General features: G+C 34.7%; 2 protein-coding genes across 2 annotated transcripts; both read left to right on the top strand.

The window, feature by feature from the left end:
* The first annotated feature begins 840 nt into the window (after window positions 1-840).
* Window positions 841-4,596, top strand: LOC120576073 (uncharacterized). Its single transcript, XM_039827043.1, has 4 exons — window positions 841-1,059; window positions 1,324-2,068; window positions 3,254-3,342; window positions 4,513-4,596. The coding sequence occupies exons 1-4, from the start codon at window positions 841-843 to the stop codon at window positions 4,594-4,596; spliced, it is 1,137 nt and encodes a 378-aa protein (XP_039682977.1).
* Window positions 4,597-5,626: 1,030 nt separating this feature from the next.
* On the top strand, window positions 5,627-8,239 carry LOC120576072 (DNA ligase 1-like). The gene is made up of 2 exons (XM_039827042.1): window positions 5,627-6,569; window positions 6,849-8,239. Exons 1-2 carry the CDS (start codon window positions 5,627-5,629, stop codon window positions 8,237-8,239), a joined length of 2,334 nt encoding a protein of 777 aa, XP_039682976.1.
* The last annotated feature ends 14,342 nt before the right edge of the window (window positions 8,240-22,581 follow it).

Here is a 22,581-nt window from a genome sequence, read left to right as displayed (position 1 = left end):
AAGCTTGTGGGACCCAGGACACATGGCATAACACCATTGGACACCCTACAGCGGCTATATGAGCCCAAAGACTCTATAAATAGAGATCAAGGCATTAGCAAAACTTGCACCATTGCAAAGCATACAAGAAAACAACTCTGATTTTGTTTGAAGCTTCTGCAAACTGAAATTGATCAATCTCTAAGTCTTTCATCAACTTAGTGCAAATCAATACTCTTGTTATCTGTAGGATAACCTCTTCTTCTTCCTCCACTGTTTGTTTTACAAACACCCAACTTCCATACAAATTGTAACAAAATCTCATCTAGCTTTTAGAGGTCCTAAAGTGTTAGGTTGAGCAAAGGTTGTAAAAGTCTAAGTGGTTAACTTAGCAAGAAGGTGCAAGCCTGCTGAGGCTTAGAGAATACAGGAGTGTAATTGTTCAGGTGAACAAGATTGTAAGGTGCAGGACTTGAGAGGTTATCTCAAGCATCTTAGTGGAAACTCTCACAGGATTGTGGGGAGTGGACTAGCCCACATTGGGTGAACCACTATAACTCTTTGTGTGTTCTTTCCTTCTTCTCTATACTCTTTTATTTACAGTATACACAACACACACTTACACTTATACTTTATTAAACAATTTTGTTTATGAACTTCAGAACATTCTGAAGTCAGAAAGTTAACATAATTCCAAGTAAACAACTTGAGAATCAATTTTAAGTTTCAGGATAAAATTTAAAGGGTCACAATTCAAACCCCCCCTTCCTTGTGACTATTTTATCTACTTCAATTGGTATCAGAGCCAGGCTCTAAGGGTTTGAACACTTAAACAAGTGTTAGAGAAAAGATTCAGGAAGTATGTCTAAAGTCAAGTACGTAGCTGAAGGAGGATCTTCAAATAGACCACCACTCTTTGATGGATCAAACTACTACTTCTGGAAAGGCAAAATGGAACTCTTTCTCAGATCTCAAGACAACGATATGTGGGCAGTCATCACAGATGGAGACTTTGTTCCAACAACCAAAGAAGGAGCTGTCAAAGCAAAAAGTGCATGGTCAACAGATGAAAAAGCTCAGGTATTACTAAACTCTAAAGCTAGACTCTTTCTATCATGTGCACTAACCATGGAAGAAAGTGAAAGAGTGAATGAATGTACAAATGCTAAAGAAGTATGGGATACTCTGAAAATACATCATGAGGGTACATCTCATGTCAAAGAAACTAGAATTGACATTGGAGTCAGAAAATTTGAAGTCTTTGAAATGAGTGAAAATGAAACCATTGATGAGATGTATGCCAGATTTACTACAATAGTAAATGAAATGAGATCTCTTGGGAAGGCATATTCCACTCATGATAGAATTAGAAAAATTCTGAGATGTCTTCCAAGTGTGTGGAGACCTATGGTCACTGCAATCACTCAGGCCAAAGATTTAAAATCTATGAACCTGGAAGATCTCATTGGTTCACTAAGAGCTCATGAAGTTGTACTTCAAGGAGACAAACCAGTGAAGAAGGTAAAAACACTTGCCTTGAAAGCATCTCAGCAAACCCCATCAGTTGCTGATGAAGATGTGCAAGAACCACAAGAATTAGAAGAAGTTCATGAAGAAGAAGCTGAAGATGAACTTGCACTAATCTCTAAAAGAATTCAAAGGATGATGTTGAGAAGAAATCAGATTAGAAAGAAGTTTCCAAAGACCAACATCAGCATCAAAACTGAAGCTGACAAAAGTCAAGTCACTTGCTATGGATGCAACAAAACTGGACATTTCAAAAATGAATGTCCTGACATCAAAAAGGTTCAAAGAAAACCTCATTTCAAGAAGAAAGCAATGATCACTTGGGATGACATGGAAGAATCAAATTCTCAAGAAGATGCAGATACAGACATGGGACTGATGGCTCAGTCAGATGATGAGGAAGAGGTCCTGCCTCAGGGTGCAAGAACAAAACCATGGTACCTGGATAGTGGTTGTTCTAGGCACATGACAGGTGACAGGAATTGTTTTCTAACTTTTGAAAAGAAGGATGGAGGACTAGTGACATTTAGAAACAATGACAAAGGTAAAATCAGAGGTAAAGGTACTATAGGTAATCTTAACTCTGCTAAAATAGAAAATGTTCAGTATGTGGAAGGTTTAAAACATAATCTACTTAGCATAAGTCAATTGTGTGATAGTGGATTTGAAGTTATCTTTAAACCTAACATATGTGAAGTCAGACAAACCTCCTCTAACAAATTGTTTTTCTCTGGTTCAAGAAGAAAGAACTTATATGTTTTAGAACTAAATGATATGCCTGCTGAATCTTGTTTTATGTCGCTTGAAAAAGACAAATGGATCTGGCACAAAAGGGCTGGTCATATAAGCATGAAAACCATTGCTAAACTTTCTCAACTTGATCTAGTTAGAGGTTTGCCTAAGATTAGCTTTGAAAAGGACAGAATCTGTGAAGCATGTGTTAAAGGTAAACAAGTAAAAAGTAGTTTTAAAACTATTGAGTTTATCTCAACTCAGAAACCTTTAGAGCTTCTTCATATTGATCTGTTTGGTCCTGTTCAAACTGCAAGTCTAACTGGCAAAAGATATGGATTTGTTATTGTTGATGATTTCTCCAGATTTACATGGGTGCTATTTTTAAAACATAAAGATGAATCTTTTGAAGCATTTCAAAACTTTTGCAAAAGAGTTCAAAATGAAAAAGGTTATAATATCATCACAGTTAGGAGTGATCATGGAGGAGAATTTGAAAATGCATCCTTCAAAACATTCTTTGATGAAAATGGTATTAAACATAATTTTTCTTGTGCAAGAACTCCACAACAAAATGGAGTTGTTGAAAGAAAAAATAGAACCTTGCAAGAAATGGCAAGAACAATGTTAAATGAATCAAATGTTGAAAATTACTTTTGGGCAGAAGCCATTAACACATCTTGTTACATTTTGAATAGAGTTTCTATAAGAAAGGTTCTTAACAAAACCCCATATGAACTCTGGAAAAATATTAAACCTAGCATATCTTACTTTCACATTTTTTGCTGCTATTGTTACATACTGAACAATAAAGAAAAATTGGGTAAGTTTGATCCTAAATCAGATAAAGCTATCTTTTTAGGATACTCTACAACTTCTAAAGGTTATAGAGTGTACAATCTAAAAACCCAGACAGTTGAAATTAGTATGCATATCATATTTGATGAATATGATGAACATTCTAAACCTAAAGAGAATGAAGACACTGAAGTACCAACACTTCAGAATGTTCCAGTTCAAAATACTGAGAACACAGTAGAGAAAGAAGATGATCAGAATGTTCAGGATCAATCTCTTCAAAGTCCACCTAGAAGCTGGAGAATGGTAGGGGATCATCCTACTGATCAAATCATTGGAAGCACAACTGATGGTGTAAGAACCAGATTGTCCTTTCAAGATAACAACATGGCAATGATCTCTCAAATGGAACCCAAGTCAATCAATGAAGCCATTATTGATGACTCTTGGATTGAGGCCATGAAGGAAGAACTTTCTCAGTTTGAAAGAAACAAAGTTTGGAACTTGGTTCCAAATAATCAAGATAAAACCATCATTGGAACAAGATGGGTTTTCAGAAACAAGCTTGATGAAGAAGGTAAGGTTGTCAGAAACAAAGCAAGGTTAGTTGCTCAAGGTTACAACCAACAAGAAGGTATTGACTATGATGAGACCTTTGCACCAGTTGCAAGGTTAGAAGCCATCAGAATTCTTCTTGCTTATGCTGCACATAAAAACATTAAACTTTTTCAAATGGATGTGAAAAGTGCATTTTTAAATGGTTTTCTAAATGAAGAAGTTTATGTAAGTCAACCACCTGGATTCATAAACAAAGAAAAACCAAATCATGTTTTCAAATTAACAAAAGCTCTTTATGGTCTTAAACAAGCTCCTAGAGCTTGGTATGACAGACTTAGCACATTTTTAATTGAAAATGGTTTTTCAAGAGGAAAAATTGATACCACACTTTTTAGAAAAACACATAATACTGACTTGCTTATTGTTCAAGTATATGTGGATGACATCATTTTTGGTGCTACTAAAATAAAAATGTGTGAAGAATTTTCCAACCTTATGCAAAGTGAATTTGAGATGAGCATGATGGGTGAACTTGGTTTTTTTTTCTTGGTTTACAAATCAAACAACATTCAAATGGAATTTTCATAAGTCAAGAAAAGTATGTCAAAGACATTCTTAAGAAATATAAAATGAATGAGGCAAAAATCATGAGCACCCCTATGCATCCATCTTCAAGTTTAGATAAGGATGATAGTGGAAAATCTATTTCTGAAAAAGAATATAGAGGCATGATAGGTTCATTATTATATTTGACTGCTAGCAGACCTGATATAGTGTTTGCAGTTGGATTATGTGCTAGATTTCAAACATGTGCAAAAGAATCTCACTTAACTGCAGTTAAAAGAATATTTAGATATCTAGTAGGTACTACTGATCTTGGCCTTTGGTATAGAAAAGGTTCTAGTTTTGATCTTGTAGCCTATTGTGATGCTGATTATGATGGAGACAAAGTTGAAAGGAAGAGCACAAGTGGATCCTGTCAATTCTTGGGACAAGCATTGATTAGATGGTCTTGCAGAAAGCAAAACACCATTGCACTCTCCACAACTGAAGCTGAGTATGTATCTGCAGCTAGTTGCTGCTCTCAAATTTTATGGGTAAGAAATCAGCTGGAAGATTACTCTCTAAGGTACACAAGTGTTCCTATTTATTGTGATAATACAAGTGCAATTAATCTTTCTAAGAATCCTATTCAGCATTCTAGGTCTAAACATATTGAAATAAAACATCATTTCATTAGAGACCATGTTCAGAAAAAGAATATTGCATTAAGCTTTGTTGATACTGAAAATCAATTGGCTGACATTTTCACAAAACCCCTTGTTGAGGATAGATTCAATTTTCTCAAAGAAAAATTGTTAATCATGAAAAATCCCAATAAAGATTGATTACTGATCACTAAGGGCCTTAAACTAAACCCCTTGATGTCATCTGATACAAATCAGATAGATCCATCTCAATCTCACACTCATCAGAATGTTCCTGAGTTCAGAATGTTCATCAGGTCAGAATGTTCAAATGATCAGAATGTTTATTGCAATATTCATACGATCAGAACATTCACAAGAATGTTCATCTGAGTTTATCCATTCATGATGTTCTTGAAACTTTTTTCTTCTGAACCTAAATTCTGGGTCAAACAATCTCATGCGTAAGATCTTGTTTTGACTTGTTCAAAAAATCCCTCCATAATCTTAAGCATTTAATGCTTGGTTATAAGAAGTCATGTTTACAGTTTAACCACCATGTAATGACTTAACCATCAAATCATCCAAAATCCATTCATCTTCCCAAACGGCTACTTTTTCCTTTCTCTCTCCTAGGCGTTGCTTTTTGACAGTTTTTCATCCTTCCCAATGCTAACTGTCATCATATCACTACTATTCTTTTTCTCTTCTGCACGCTTGCTCCATATAATCAGCAACCACTCCTGATTATTTCACATTCATCTCTAATCCAAAATTTTCACTCTTCATCTCTCCACCAAAAATCCAAAAAACACTCTGTTCTTTTTTTTGCTTTTACGAAGAAAATGGCCAGAACAAAAACCATTTCAAAATCTTCTGATAATGAGACCAATCAAGTGGAACAATCTCAACCTCCACAACCAAACGCCGCTGCTGATCAAACCTCTGATCAACAACTTTTGAGTGAAACCCCTGTACGCACCATTCTTCAGGACGTAATCATTCCTGCTTCTGAAAATCCCAAATCTTCCAAAACCAGATCCTCTAAGAAACCCATCATCAAACCCAGACCAATACCTACCAGACGATCAACAAGGATGAAGAAACCTTTGAAGAAACCAAAGGTATCTCACGTGAATCTAGATTCTGACGAAGAAAAAGAAGATTCAAGTGATGATGAAGACTCTGAGGATGAAACAGAGGAAGATCCAGAAGAAGAGGATGAAGACTCTGAACAAACTCTTTCTGACGCAATGAAATCAGTAAAAGCTTCCTCAAAAAGGGATAAGGAACTTACAAAGAAAATACTTCAAAGGAGGAAGGAGATTGCTGCTGAAGCTATGCCCTTATCTGAGGAAAAGACCTCTGAAGATGAAGAAGAAAGTGAAGAGGAAGAATCTGAAGAAAAGGCTGAAAAAGAAGAAGAGAAAGGCTCTTCTAAGAAGCATGGGAAAGGTAAAGATATTACCAAACTTGCTGCTACCTTAAAAGCTTCAAGGACAGAAAAGATTGCTCTCAGACCAATGAGTAGAACCAAGTACTTCAACCTTGAAAGCTTAGAGACAAAGGCATGGAATCTGAAGGAGTTTACAGAACCTCAAGGATGGACAGATTTTGTAACTCTCCAAGAGCATACCTATGAAAATCTGGTCAGAGAATTCTACACCAACTTGTCAGTTAAGGAGAAGAAGAATGTGAATGAAAAGTTTCTCATTTCTTCTGTTAAAGGTGTAAAGATTAAGGTAACTCAGGAATTTCTCTCTGAAGCCTTGAAGATTCCCAATGAAGGTAACAAACTGTACTCTAGTTCTTAGTTTGATGATTATAGAGTCAACCGTAACAAACTCATAATCAAATACATCATAGCTAACCACACCTTCAACTCCACAAACTTAGAAGATACTCCCAAAATTCTTCACAACATGATTAGGCACTCCCTTTTGCCTAGATGTGGATCATTTGAAGTTATCTCAGACATAGACCTTTGCTTCATCTACCATCTCATGAAGAAGATTAGGTTAAACCTCTGTTTTATCATCATTCAACACATGATTGACTCTTGTTTAGCAACAAAACAAACATCTGCTGGATTGCCATATGGAATGCATCTAACTTCCATTTTCAAAAAGGCAAATGTGCCTCTTGAAGAAGAAAAACGCAAGCTAGACTTCATGACTTTTTCTTCCAAAACTCTAGGTCAACTCCACATCACTACATCCAACATGCCATCTTCCACAGCCTCTGGAACTTCTGGGTCTGTTAAGAGACTTTCCAACCAGAATGTTCAGAAGACAAGGAAGAAAAGAAAGCTAGAGGAAATCAGAAATGAATCTTCTGAGAATGTAGGTGCCAGACCTCCCTCTCCATCAGCTTTGGAGCTATTCTCTCAAGTTTCCAAACTTGCTAAGGAGATTGTTAAAGAAGGAAGCTCTCAGTTCAAAGTCCTGCTTGGAGAAGATGATGCTCAGAAGGACAATGATGCATCTCTTCAAGAAGAAGCTGAGAATGCTAAGCAGGCCACTGAAGTTCATGAAAGTATACCTCAAGATGCTAAGGAAAACTCCCTTGATCAGAATCAGAGAGTTGAAGAAAATACTGAGTTTGATGCTCAGATTGTTGATGATACAACTCAAGAGGTAGCTGAATTACTAGCCTCAAACATGAGTATTGATGAAGAAGAAGTTCAAGTTGAACACATGGATTTCTCAACTGGGATTGATCTAAATGTTGAAGATATCAACACTGACTTCAACAATGAAGTGTTTCAAGATGGCCAAGAAACAGCTCAGTATGTTCAGAAAACAACTGAAGCTCAGAATGTTGAAGTTCCTCCAACTCAGAATGTTGAAGTCTCTGAAGCTCAGAATGTTGAAGAAGTTCAAGTTATGGCTAATCAAGATGATCAAGCATTTGATGATCAGCATGCTTCAAATGAACCCCTTCAAAGTGGTCAGCTGTCAGCAGATCCAGCGCCTCTGGCCTTAGGATCTTTGCCCTCTGTGGAGGTACAGCTCATGGCTCAAACTGGTCAGAATGTTAATCTTTCTTCATCCACCATGGGTTCTGTTGCTGAAGCAAGCAATTTCTTGGTTTCTAATCTTCCCACTCCAAACACCATCCCCTCATATACTCCTCCACCACCACCAATGAAAACCACCAACACAAGCAAGCTTCCAAACATGTCTGCACTGTTTGACTCTCTGAATACTTTTGTTACTGCAAACAGAGAGAAAGATGAACCTTCTGGTGTTGCTCCTCCTGCCAAAACCTCAAGAGCTGAGAAGTTAGCCTCTAGGGCTCTCAGGGTTTCCACCAAAACACACAAAATTGTGTGTGCTCTAGCTGACTGGACTGTCAAAGTTCATGCTCCTGGTTTGGCCATTTCACCTCCTGTTTTTGATGACCCATCCATTTTTGAAGCAGAACCATCTTCTGATTCTGGAGACTCCACTCCATGAATCTTTTCAGCATTTCTCCCTATCCTTTTTGCAGATGACAAAAGGGGGAGAAGCTTTAGGATTCAAAGTCTTTAAGTTTTTCTTTAGTTATAGGCCCTAAGTAGGTCTAGGTGATCAATTGTTATTGGGGTTTACAAACTCCATCTTTTGCTTTTGCTTGATCACATGCACTTTGATTTTCTTTTTTGTTTTTGAACCAAATGTATCATATAATGTACTTCATGTCTTATATCAATGAATGAATATTGATTTTGGTTCAATCTTGCATTTTTTATATTATGCAATATATTATGAAATTGAGGGGGAGCTTTTTAAAGTTCTTAAAAACTCTGCATAATGGATTATAAAAATGAGGGGGAGCATTAAAATAAATTTTTAAGCTCTGTTATTTTTCATATATATAATCAAAATCCTTAATCCTAAATCATAAGTTTATCATCTTCAAAAAGGGGGAGATTGTTGAGGCAAAATCCCTAATTAATTTTAAAGATAATAAACCAATATGATTAAAGAATTAATGGACTTTGATTAATTCCTTGGTATTTAACTTGTGCTCTTGAGTGTTTTACTAAGACAGGAACAAGTTTTGAATCATACCAAGAATCAAGAAATCAAAGGACATTTGAATTAATGATCTAACACTGAGGTCAGAAAGTTAGATCACAACGTTGCTTGAAGATCAGAATGTTCAAGCAGAGATCAGAAGGTTGTTCTTAAACAAGCCAAGAGTCTCAAGAACTTTGATCAAAGGTCATGCAAGGCACATGTGACATGGGTATACGTCCAGAAGAGTACATTTGCATGGATCAATCAAGCAATAAAGGCATATACAAGGGTTATGTCAAAGAAGGCATTCAATGTTCATTTAAGACTATGAACATTGATGTACTAGGAATATTTCACAAAGGAATATCATCCTAGATGTTATTATCACTGCTCTTCATTATTGTTTCACTATTAGGATTTGATTACATCAAATGATAGTCTTACAAATCATCCTAAGTGAAACAGATGGAACATTCTGATGATCAGAATGTTCAAGCTCAGCTCATGCTTACTTTATGAACAGTACAGTAGGTGAAAAGCAAAAAGCAAAAGCAAAGCAAATCTGTCATCTTCAACAAGAGATAGACACGTCTGAGAGTTGGTACTGAACAAGGACAACACAATCTCTCAAAGCATGGGCATGAAGATGCAGAATCCCACTAAATCCTCCTGCACCGGTTCCAAGACAAAATCTGGGAAAGGAACATTCTGATGTATGAAGAAAAGTCCATACATTGGTTATTGTCCAGAAATTCATATGAAAGGCATATGCATAGCCCAGAACTTCATGTGTTCATTCATACATGATGAACCCAGATGAAGAACGTGATGAACCCAGATGAAGATCATCATGAACACAACAACATTCTGATGTTCATCAGAGATCAGAATGTTTGCCCAGAATTTCAAGTTAAAGCTTGTGGGACCCAGGACACATGGCATAACACCATTGGACACCCTACAGCGGCTATATGAGCCCAAAGACTCTATAAATAGAGATCAAGGCATTAGCAAAACTTGCACCATTGCAAAGCATACAAGAAAACAACTCTGATTTTGTTTGAAGCTTCTGCAAACTGAAATTGATCAATCTCTAAGTCTTTCATCAACTTAGTGCAAATCAATACTCTTGTTATCTGTAGGATAACCTCTTCTTCTTCCTCCACTGTTTTTTTTACAAACACCCAACTTCCATACAAATTGTAACAAAATCTCATCTAGCTTTTAGAGGTCCTAAAGTGTTAGGTTGAGCAAAGGTTGTAAAAGTCTAAGTGGTTAACTTAGCAAGAAGGTGCAAGCCTGCTGAGGCTTAGAGAATACAGGAGTGTAATTGTTCAGGTGAACAAGATTGTAAGGTGCAGGACTTGAGAGGTTATCTCAAGCATCTTAGTGGAAACTCTCACAGGATTGTGGGGAGTGGACTAGCCCACATTGGGTGAACCACTATAACTCTTTGTGTGTTCTTTCCTTCTTCTCTATACTCTTTTATTTACAGTATACACAACACACACTTACACTTATACTTTATTAAACAATTTTGTTTATGAACTTCAGAACATTCTGAAGTCAGAAAGTTAACATAATTCCAAGTAAACAACTTGAGAATCAATTTTAAGTTTCAGGATAAAATTTAAAGGGTCACAATTCAAACCCCCCCTTCCTTGTGACTATTTTATCTACTTCAGGGTAGTCGGAGGAGGAAGTGACACTTATTTTTGGACCGACAACTGGGTCGGTGGAGTTCCATTACGGATTCACTTCCCCCGCCTTTTTGAGGCTGCTGAAAATAAGTGGGCAACGGTGGAGGACATGAAGAGGTGCGGGTGGGAGGTTGGGGGTGATGCGTGGGGCTGGTGTAGGCGCCTTCATGCTTGGGAGGAGGAGAGCGTTAAAGAATGTTCTATTCTATTGCATGATGTTGTTTTGCAGGCTATTGTTCATGACAGATGGAGGTGGCTTATTGATCCCGCTCACGGTTATTCAGTGAAGGGAACTTACCAGTTTCTCACGACGATGGACGAGCCTAATGAAAGGGGATCGACGGATGAGGTGTGGCATAAGCAAGCTCCGCTTAAGGTGTCGTTGTTCTCTTGGAGACTTTTTCGAAACAGGTTACCAACGAAGGACAATTTTTTACGTCGATAGGTGTTGCATTCGGATAACATAGCTAGTGTGGGAGGGTGCGGCTTACCGGAGAATGTCGAACACATTCTCCTGCGTTGTGTCTTTTTTGGCCGAGTGTGGACACATGTTTTACAGTGGCTTGGTTTATCCTTCGTTGCGCCGGTGGGGTGTAGAGACCATTTTCTTAAGTTTGGACATATGGCGGGTTTACCGCGTTATTCAAATTCTCTTTTTACAGATAGTTTGGCTGGCTTGTGTGTGGACATCAATCAACACTATAGCTGACCGCGTGAAATTGCTCTCATTCCATTGGTTAAATGCCAACTTACAATCATTTGCTTTCAGTTACCATGACTGGTGGCAACACCCTATATCTTGTATGGGTATTTTAATGTAATCTTCTTTGTCTTGGATTTGAAACCTCAGTGCTTGTGTTAGTTGCACCGGTGAACTAACATTGTATTGTTTTAAGTGATTATTTTACACACCTTGTGCGAGACGAATTACTTCTGGTAATTTAATTCCATTTTAGCTTGTTAAAAAAAAATCAAATGAATAATTCATGATTATTTTTAATAATAAGGCTCCTCATGACAGTTATCATGAGGTATAAAGTATATAAAGTGATATGAACTAATTACTTACATATGAACTAACTAAATGACCCGATAACTTGCTACGCATATTATTTGTGTAGACTAAGCTAAGTAATTGTATTTTCTTCATGATGCAATATCCACTCATAAGTTGGAGGGTGCTGATAATATGTTATCTTACGTTATTTTCAACATGTTTTTTAGTCATTTTATTTAGGTTTTGATCCAATTTTAAGGAGTTTTAGAACAATTGTCTATGATTTTTGATGTTATTCATTGCACAATCATGCAAATCGGAAAAACAAAGCATCTCAAGAGGATTTTGAAAGACTGTGAATAAAGATTTAAGAGGCCTTTGAAGAAATTACAGAGAGGATAAATTCTATTCCTAGACCTAAGACAAGTTTTATGGAATAAAACACTCAAAAAGACAAAGAAAAAGGAGAAAACGCATTGTCGGGCTATGGGGACGTGCCTTATGTGTGCTGTTGCACGTCACTGGTGTGAAAAAATGCACTAGCACACTCCTGAGTGTCTAGCCACAAGGGAGGTTATGAAAACTTTTTCCTGATTTTCTCCTAAGCGTGGAAAAAGCTCAGTTGTTCAGCCTAAACCCACTTGGAAATCAACCTATAATTATAACTCATCTCATTCACAAATATTCATTCAAAACGAAGCGGTTCAAAACAAAGGCAAGCTCTAGAAGCTTTTAAGGGAGGAGTCTCTCTCCTCAACCTTAGTCTCTAGGTATATTTTATTTCTTTTGTTTCAATCACCTTTGAGATAGTAAGACCCACGCTGACTAAGTTTAATCAAGGATATCTCAACAATTATTCAGACATTCAAAGAAAATGGATTCATTAGCAGTGGTCATCAAGCTTCAACTATACTTAAAGGACCAATTTTTTTTTTTGAAGATGACGACACTTGAGCAACTTCGTGTACATAAATAGAGTTTAATATGTTCATATACTATTGTAATTATATACATACTTGTTTATAGTGAATACCTTGTCTAGAAACACTCAAAATAAAATTCATAAGAGATATACTCTAAGTATATTATGCTTCACATTTGTTTCCTACTCCTAAAGTTTGTGTAAACACAATGATTTCGTAAACAACTTGTTGTAAATCTCTAGATTGAGATTAGGAAGTCTTCTAGGTTGGGGCAAGGAAATATAGGACTAGTCCGTCTTGGTGTAGTTGTTGTATTCATGTATTGATTATAATGAATGAAATCTCATGAAAGTGCAAGGGTACTGAACATAATCACGGGCTGTGGGGTGAACCAAGATAAATTATTTGTGTCAGCTCTTATCCCTTATCTCTTTATTTTCCAATGTTATGTGTTTTCATGTATCATAAAAAGAGATTAAAAAGAGACCAACAAAATTCAACTCCACTTTTTATGTTTTTTTCACCTTCAACTGGTGCATCTTGTAACAAAGAAATAAAGCCTATATATATGGTATTGTTATACGGGTAGCACTTGGGTGACATTGTGGGCTGACATTGTGACATTGACCAACCACAATGTCACAAGTGTCCTTCTTCTTTCTCTTTCACAATATTATGGTTGGCGAATGTCATCAATGTCACCAACTACAATGTCACCCAAGTATTATCCATTGTTATACCTCTTACTTTTTCGTTCCAAACAATGTGAGACTTCTTCAACATGTATATTTTTAATCAATACCAACAATCTCCATCTTGATTGAGAACAATACATCCTCTTCCATTGTTATCACCGACAAATATAGTTCAAAAGAACTTTCGTACTCCACGACAAAAAGAATAATCACTTAAAGATAAACCACTCCAAAAAATTTCACATTGTCTTTATTGAAAATTAAAGTTCAAAAAGAGTATCATACTCCACCGTAAAAGTATCATTCACTTGAAGCTAAATCCACTCCAAGATTTTCCAAATGTCGAAAATCTGGATGAAAACTTATGGTGAAACTTTCATGTTGCTCGAAAGCTCTTCAACCATGGACATATCTCAGAGCACACTTGACATCAATGTCAACCACTTCATATGTATTAACTAACTAGCAATACTCATCATCTCCCATAGCAAGAGAGACATTGCTATCGTTTGACTTAGAGCCTTTTTCTGATGTTGCTCAACCAGGACACTTATTCTTTAATGCACATAATTTCCACATTTCAAAACCATTCCATTGTTTTTCTTTACGTAAGGTCCACCTATAGCTACTAACACTGGGGTAATGAAGTGTCATCTTCATTTTTCAATCGTATTTCTTCAGCAATAGTTTTGATTGCAACTTCTTCAAAACTCAAAGTTTTATTCCCATATATCAAAACAAGTTTTATATGCTCATGGAAAGATGGAATGTACCATATGGGTCGCAATTCTTTATCTTCGTCTTTAATTTTAACTCCATAATTTATAATTTAAAGACAATACACTTTAAGATACCCTTTTCTTTATAATTGAGATACCCTTTTCTTAATATAACCCTTCAAGTTTCTCCCAAAGCTCTTTGGCTGACAACGTAGCAAGAACATTCACAAGAATATTTTTAGCCAAAGACATGTGGATTGTACTTGAAGCTCTAAAATCTAGTTCCTCCCACTTCTTGTTTTCCATGTTGAAAATGTTTTTATTTTAGTGCCTTGTGTAATCCTAAACGTATCAACACATCTTTGACTTGTATTTACCACAAGCCAAAATTGATTCTTAAATCAAATTTCTCTATGTCAAGCTTAACGGCACATGAAAGACATTGCAGCAAGCCATAGCTTTTCTAAACAACACTTCTGCATCATAAAAACACTTTTATGATGTGGAACATCATACAATGTTGCAACCAATGAGCATAGAGTAAATAGTCAATTTCCTTCCTGAAATTGTAAGTTTCATCAATTAATTCTCTGAAATTAACAAAACTTCAATTACACCCCTGAAATTTCACAACGTTAGTCAATTTACCCCCTCCGTCAAATTTTTCTGTTAGTGAACATGACGTTTTGCAAATACTCCCCTGAAGTTTTGCACTTATATGTAAAATACCCCCAAACATAAAAATTTATATTATTTTTTTCTTAAAAACAAACAATTAATAGTTAAATATTAAAACTAACTAATAATTTTGCAATTGGGAAAACTACATGCATATATACATCAAAATAGGCTCCAAAATGGGGGAAAATATGTATTTTTTAAAGTGACAATAATAGGATGATTTGTGGATTAATATTGGGGGTTGTGTAGTTTAAATAGTTTGAGCAAATAGTTGAAGGAGTTGGAGGAGTTAAAAGACTAAGATGGTGTAGTAGAAAATATAAATTTAAATCTGATTATTAATTTGTTTATAAACCTCTAAAAATAATAATTTGTCTATTAGAAATAACCATTATTGTCACTTTAAAAATACACATTTTTCCCTATTTTGATGTATATATGTATGTAGTTTTTCCAAACTCCAAAATTAATAGTTAGCTTTAATATTTAACTATTAATTGTTTGTTTTTAAGAAAAAAATAATATAAATGTTTAAGTTTGGGGGCATTTTGCACATAAGTGCAAAACTTCAGGGGGGTATTTGCAAAACGTCATGTTCACTAACAAAAAAATTTGACGGAGGAGGTAAATTGACTAACGTTGTGAAATTTCAGGGGGGTAATTGAAGTTTTGTTAATTTCAGGGAGGTAATTGATGAAACTTACAATTTCAGGGGAGAAATTGACTATTTACTCAATGAGCATACTAAGGCTTTGTTTTGATAAAAATAGCGGATAGCTGATAAGTTAGCCGATAGCTTATAGCTTATAGCTCATGACTGATAGCTGATAGCTTATAGTTGTTAGCTGATGACTGATGACTTATAGCTAATAAGCTAATTGAAGTGTTTGGTAAAATTAGTTGTTCAATTAACTGATAAGTGTAAAATGACATAAAAAGACATTCTTAATTTATAATAAAATTAGCATCCATTAATATTTAAGTATTTAAAATTTGCTAATTTAAATTATTAATTTAATATATCTTTATTTTATATTTTAGTATTTATTTTCATTTCAGTATACTTTGTAAAAAAATAAATATAATGATAAAATATAACAAAAAAGTAAATTATATAAACGTAAAAAATAACAATAAAACTATTTGTAAAGAAAAAAACAATTAACCTAGACTTGAGTCTTTCTGAAGAAAAAACAATAAAATTAGATGCGAACAAGTTTAAAATAATGGGCACAGTTTATGTGCAAAGAATTTAACCAAACAACAAAAAAATTACGTCCTTAAAAAAAAATTAACATAATTATATACAATTAAATGTCCTTAGAAAAATGTAAAATAAAATGTAACAGTAAAAACGAATATTTTTTTCAAAAAAAAGGATCTTTCACTTGTGAGCATTTAAAACATAGATATTTTATTTAAAACTATAGGGGTAGAATTGGTTTTTAGAGAAAATTGCAAGGGTAAAGATGGAAGAAAAAATGATAAGCTATAAGCTCAAACACTACTTGAAATAGCTTCTGAAAAATAGTTTATAAGCTCGTGAAATAAGCTATGAGCTCGTGGTAAGAGACCATTAACAAACAGAGTTTTTTTTGTCAAACGAGCTTATAAGGTATAAGCTATAAGCTCATTTAGTGGGCTTACCAAAAAGACCCTAAGAGTTTTATAGCTCATGGAACCAAAGCTACTAATACCAATTGTTGGAGAAAAAGACATGGAGAAAAATAAAAGAACACGATTTTAACACAAGAATATAACGTGAAAACTCTAAAGTGAAGAAAAAACCAAGAAGGTTGTTTAATAACAACCAGAGAATAACACTATTGACGAAAATGAAGAGTGTTATTTGAACAAATATATTTGTTGACAACTTGCGGGACAACCAAAATATACAAAGAAATATGAGTATTGACACAAAAATCATAGCAATAGAGAGAGAAAGTAAAAGCACAAGTAAGTATGATAGAGAAATTTATCAAAAATTTATCACAAAATGTCTAAAATATCCTTCACAAGACTATAAGAGAAAAAGAGAAGTGAGAAAGAAAGAATACAGATATAAGCACTTAAGTATTTATGACCCGTGCATCTTCTAACAAATAAATATAGTCTATGTATATAGTTCGGTTCTATCTCTTTACAATTCAAAACAATGTATAACTTTTTTTTTTTTTTTTTTATCAGATAATTTAGTGGTTAGAATTCACATTATAAGGTGAATAAGTAGGGTGTTCGGGGTTCGAACCCCAACCCCTACATATAATAATGCATTGTCCTATCAACTAGTGGCGGATCTTGGTGGGGACCTGCAGGTGCCACTGCATCCCCTAACTTTACTATAATTATCATATTATGCATGATAACTCAAACGGGGCATTGTTGTTGCAGTGGATTGGTGAGTTTTGAAACCCCCCTGCTGCGTGGGTTCAACCCTCGTTAGCTGTTTTTTTTATATTTTCAATTGTATTATTAATACTTTACTCAAAAAAAGAGGTCCTAATGGGAATCAAACCACCTTCCCTATAGTTGTTCCAGGAAAATAAACCACTAGGCTAATTCATTATTTCATTAATATTTTAAAACTGATATATATATATTCAAAAAATATTTGGCACCCCTAGAAAAAAAGTTCAAGATCCGCCACTGCTATCAACTGAGTTATGTTCACGAGACAATGTATAACTTCTTTAATGTGTGTATATTTTCGTCAACAACAACAATCTCTATTTTTCAATCAACATGTATACTTTTTACAATTCTATAGAGTTTGTGAAAAAGAAACCCGGTCTTTACAAAATAAAATACACATAATTTTAGTTTACTAAAAACAGTTCTTTTAATTTATTTATTTTTAAATCGGCAAAATATTATTAACCAACAAGCCTATGCAAAATGCACTAATAAATTTTAAAAAAATTCTTTTAATTAGTTCATCTTCTATTTTTTTTTCATGTGTGTCGACACCAAAATGATACTCCCTCCGTCCCTTTTATAAGAACACATCGCAAAAAATCATGGATATTAAGAAAGGTTTTTAGAGTGATAAATTTGTCTAAAATTATTACTAAATTACATTTCATATATAAATGCATTCAAAGTTACTTTTGATATTCCAAGATAAATTCATAAATTTAATAAGAGGTGAAGTATTTGAAAAAATAATAATAAATGCATCTACTACCTTCGTTCCTTTTTAATTGTCACTTTTTGATATTTTACACAAATCAAGACAATCAATAAATATTACTACTTTTGATACAATTGTTATTACTTTTACTATAATGACCTTGTTAATTTAAGATTTCATTTCGTATGTTTCTCTCCCCGCAATAAATATCTAAGGGTAATATTGATAAAATAACATTTAATGATGCATTGAACTTTGAAAGTGACAGTTAAATAGGAACAAAAAATTTCTCTAAAAATGACAATTAAAAAGGGAGTAGTAATTTGTAGTAATGTTTATATTTAAGGACAATATTTTTTTTTATAAATAGTCTAATAATTAGGGACGGCCAAACAAGAGGTTTCTACTCATGAACATGGAGCTTTCTGATTGGTGGAATTAATCTACCGTTCATAATTTTGACTAAATTAAGGTGAATTGTCCCCAATTCATTGATAAAATTGGTTAACTGCACTTAATTTGATGAAGATATTATCTATGGTCTTTGAAACTCTCCTCTAAGCATAGAAATGGTATTCCCTTCGTTTTATAATACATATTGCTTTTGAGAAATTAACACATCAAAAAATCACATAAATTTTGTTATTGTTTTTTCTATAATACACTTAATTAATTATTATTTTATTATATTATTTTTCTCTCTACAATAAATAAGTAAGAGTATTATTGACACGTCAATAATTAATGTTGCATTGAAACTTAAACGGACAAATAATATGAAACAAAATTATTCTCCAAAAACGACAAGTATTGTGAAACAGAGTATGTCATATGGCGAAAGGTCCGAAACCCATGTGTCCTTCAAATGAAGTTCTCTATGTCACTCACCACATAACCATCTCATGTTCAAAGTCCAACTTTAGTCTTGCTTTCATTTATACCTAATAATGGCAAAATATGTCTCTTGGTTGTTTGGCATCACATACCTCAAGATTTTCGTCATAAAGAACCAGGTACTTCTCTATTTATTTCACCACCTCTCAAGTACAATGCATATATTCAGTTGACATTTCTGAACTCAACTAAACTAATGAATGCCAAAAATTCCTATGCTGAATTCTTAAACAAAAAATTCATATACTAATTTCTGAGGTGGTTGCTTCCTTAATCTCTTCGGTTGATAATTAATAATTACATGAAAATGTTAACGAGTACTTTAAGAGCACTTTTTAAAAATTTAAAGAGAAATATTAACGAGTGCCTCCGAGACACTCTGTAAAGATCATAAGTAGTAACTATTTATATAAAAAAAATGTGCAATGCATTGAAAATCGAAACATTTGACTTGATGACACTCGTTAATAGTAGTAAGACCCAAGTTTAAAATAGTAAGATTTTATGAATATACAAGTTTCAATTTTGGATGCATTGAATGCACAAATTTATATAAAAATTTATTATCTACCTTAAGATATTCGATAGCATTTTCCTTAAAAGATTAAGAGATAGAGAAAAGGATAAAATTGATGAATCTTGCTCAAGGTTTTTCGGAATATTTTCTCATTTTTTATTGATAATATTTATTTTTTTTGAATTATCAAATATTATTAAACGTCATCCCCGCAAGACGCAAGATATGAACGAGACAAGATACAAATGGTGCCGTATATAGACGTTACATCATAACCACCTAAAAACACCTCTGAAGATAAACCCCACAAAAACACATCACCACCTAAAAAGACTTCAAAAAAACAAGCACCGTAAACATGGTATCCACCACCTCCCATCATCACTACTCACCCACAAAAAACACCCTCAAAATAAAACTCCCAGATCCCAACACCCAAGCTGAGCCACATTACGAAGAGCACCTAACCGAAGGATCAAGTAGCTATCACAAACCTTGCGACCTCCGATCTACCGAAAGAGCACAAAAACAAAGCCCAAAAACCAACCTGAGTCAAAGAACTGACTCCCGATACATGGATGAAATATGATAGTGTGGCACCCTAACCACCGCCACCACCCCCAATGTCAATAAAATGAGAAAATATAAAGGTTTACAAATACCTAGTGACTCGAAATGAAGTGGTAAAATTTATTTCATTTCAAATAGGCACTTAATGCTACATTTTACACTTTTCACATGAACACAGAAAACACATACATTAAATACACTAACAACTAATTTCCTTACGTAAGGGGAGGACTTCCTTCGCACCTTTGATTTTAGACAATTACATTATTCTTTTTCTAGTCTTAATCCTCCGATTCTCGGGAGAAATGGGCATTGGTAATGCGAAGTTCAGCCAGGAGGTAAATAATGTTGGACATTATATGATGAGAACAACGATAAGCTAGAGCGTGGGTGAATTTACAAGCCAAAGTAAATGAATTCCTATTTGATGGTGAGTCCTATTTTCCTAATGAAATGGCTCAAGCTTTTCCTAATCTGACACAAATTGTGCTGCAAGAAACAATCCCAAAAGAGAAAAAGTCAGATGAATTAATTTGGAAGCACACCTCTTCTGGAACTTTGTCCTTCAAAGATGCGTTTATCTTCAAATCCCATTGCTAGTTAATTTGGTGTCCAAACATACCTTCTTCAAAGTCATTGCTAGTTTCGAGATTAATGCATGAAAAAATGATAAATTCTCTGCTGATGACAAGTTAAAAGAGACAGGCTGCAAATTGCCCTTAGTTTGCAAGTTTAAAATACTGATTGCCCTCATGCTCATTCCATTGGTTGTTTTGCAGAAGGTCTAGGCATCTCAAGCTATGTCATTGTTGAGTTGTCTGGTGCAATGAGAGTGTCATACCCCAATTTTTGACCTAACATCCTACATTCATACGTCGTTTGACCCTGAATAGTCTTTGACTTTTCAAAGGCAATTTCGGCAGACATATATTTTAAAATATCTCATTTTTATTCCGATTTCGAGCCTTCTTCTCTATTTTTTCTTTTTATTTTTATTTTAAGTTTTTAATGTCATTGTTGAGTTGTCTGGTGCAATGAGAGCTATTGATATTGCTAGAGATAAGAATTTGAAGAACATTTAGTTAGAAACTGCTTCCACGATGTTTCTTCATGCTTTCAAATGTCTGGTGCCTCAGGAAATAAGAGATCAAAGAAACACATTGTTTCAAACATAAATAGAGAAGGAAATAGATGTGTTGTTTAGCTTTAAACAACTTTGTTTTCTATAACTATGTTCCTTTAGAATTAAGGCAAGAATATGTAAGCAATCGACTGATTTTCCTAATTAAATTCTCTTCCTTTTAGGGGGTACCGTTTGGGAGTGGAGGAGGCGCATTTTAGCTAGGGAGGAGGAGAGTGTTTCGGAGTGTGCTACTTTGCTACATGATATTATTTTGCAGGACCAGATATTTGACGGGTGGAGGTGGCTGCTAGATCCCATTAATGGTTACTGATAAGTGCTAGAAAGTTGTATTTTAAATTAATATTCAAAGCACTTTTATTACTTGTTTTGCAAGTTATTGAGGGAAAAGCCGAGAGATAGGTGATTATTTCCCTTTTACCCTTTATCTATCTTACTTCGCCCATTTGTGCAGGATTGGAACTCAAGACATCAAGCAAAGAGAAAACATGGAGAAAAGTACAAAGAGGCAGAAAATGAAGTCACTCGCCTCCAACTCGCCATGGCGAGTAGCAAAGGTGAGCAGAACCAATTTAGTCACCACCAATTCGCCTTGGCCAGTCAAAGGCGAGCAATTCTAGTAACCAACAGAGATCACATGCCACCAACTCGCAATGGCGAGTAGAAGGCGAGTACATTCGCCATGGCGAGATCAAGGCGAACTTCAAAGGCGAGCAATTCCAGAGAGCATCGATGTTTCACTCGCCTTCAACTCGCAACGGCGAATGAAAGAATGAGCAACTCACCATGGCGAGGGAATGTACCCGCGAGGCGAGTTAGGGCGGCTTAGGCTTCTCACAGCTGACGTGGCACAAACCCAATGGTGAAGGAACTTCACTCGCCCTGGCGAATGAAGGAGCCCTGGCGAATGAAGGAGCTCGCGAGGCGAGTTGATATAGAATTAGAATTCTATAAATAGTTCATTCAATCAATTCATTAGGGATCCTTAGTTTTTCATAGTTTTCATTTTGTAACATTCTTAGAGAGAGAGAGAGAGAGAGATAGGGCTTGTTCTTGATAGAGTGAAAGTGATAGAAAGTGGATTCTACATCATTTTGTTAAGAGATCACAAGTGTGTAATGGATCCTTCTCTTTCAATTCATTCTTGCAAGGCTTCCATGACAATGAGTAGTTAAATCTCCTTTGTTGGGATTAGAGGTACTTGATCTTAGCTTAACATGTAATCTTTTGATCTAAAAATATATGGTTCTAGTATTTGATTTGATATTGATGTTATTCTTGCACTTTAATGCTTATGTTTGATTTAATTGTGATTGAGAAATACTTTTGAATCTAGGTTTAGAATAATCATCTATCAAAACATAGGTTCTAGACATGGAATTGATGTTTTGATAATCACTTTTTGTATCCAAACTTAAAGCTTTCTTATCATTCAATAGATTGAGAAATCATTGATTAAATGATAAGACCGACTCTTGAATCATTCAATAGTTTGAGACATCGACGATTGAATGATACAATTGATTTCACAATATTGTTTGGATACGAATGGTGTTGTCGAGGGATACATGATAATATCAAAGAAAAGCTATAATCCATGTATGATCATTAGGTTACGTGTGACGCTTGATCAAGGAACTCTAATCCTAACAAGTTTCACGCCTTATTAATCTCAACTTTATCATTTGCAGCTTAGTTATTCAAACAAACAACAAATTATCGTTTAACTTAGAATGATATTTGGTGTCGAACGGTCTGTGGTATCGCACTAGTCCCTGAGGAGACGATAGAAATACTTACTATTGTTTGATGCAAAAATACTACATAAA

The sequence above is a fragment of the Medicago truncatula genome, chromosome 6 (assembly GCF_003473485.1).
Source record: "Medicago truncatula cultivar Jemalong A17 chromosome 6, MtrunA17r5.0-ANR, whole genome shotgun sequence".
Lineage (NCBI taxonomy): Eukaryota > Viridiplantae > Streptophyta > Magnoliopsida > Fabales > Fabaceae > Medicago > Medicago truncatula.
Note: the sequence above shows the minus strand (reverse complement) of the source record. Positions and strands in the feature narration are given on the sequence as shown.

Bases quoted from the DNA above. Each gene is read 5' to 3' on its own strand.
- LOC120576073 (XM_039827043.1), top strand. From the start codon at position 841: ATGTCTAAAGTCAAGTACGTAGCTGAAGGAGGATCTTCAAATAGACCA. The intron at 2,069-3,253 runs GTACTATAGGTA...AGAATGTTCCAG, and splicing joins AGGTAAAATCAGAGGTAAAG to TTCAAAATACTGAGAACACA. The intron at 3,343-4,512 runs GTAGGGGATCAT...TTGATCTTGTAG, and splicing joins CACCTAGAAGCTGGAGAATG to CCTATTGTGATGCTGATTAT.
- LOC120576072 (XM_039827042.1), top strand. From the start codon at position 5,627: ATGGCCAGAACAAAAACCATTTCAAAATCTTCTGATAATGAGACCAAT. The intron at 6,570-6,848 runs GTAACAAACTGT...ACTCTTGTTTAG, and splicing joins CTTGAAGATTCCCAATGAAG to CAACAAAACAAACATCTGCT.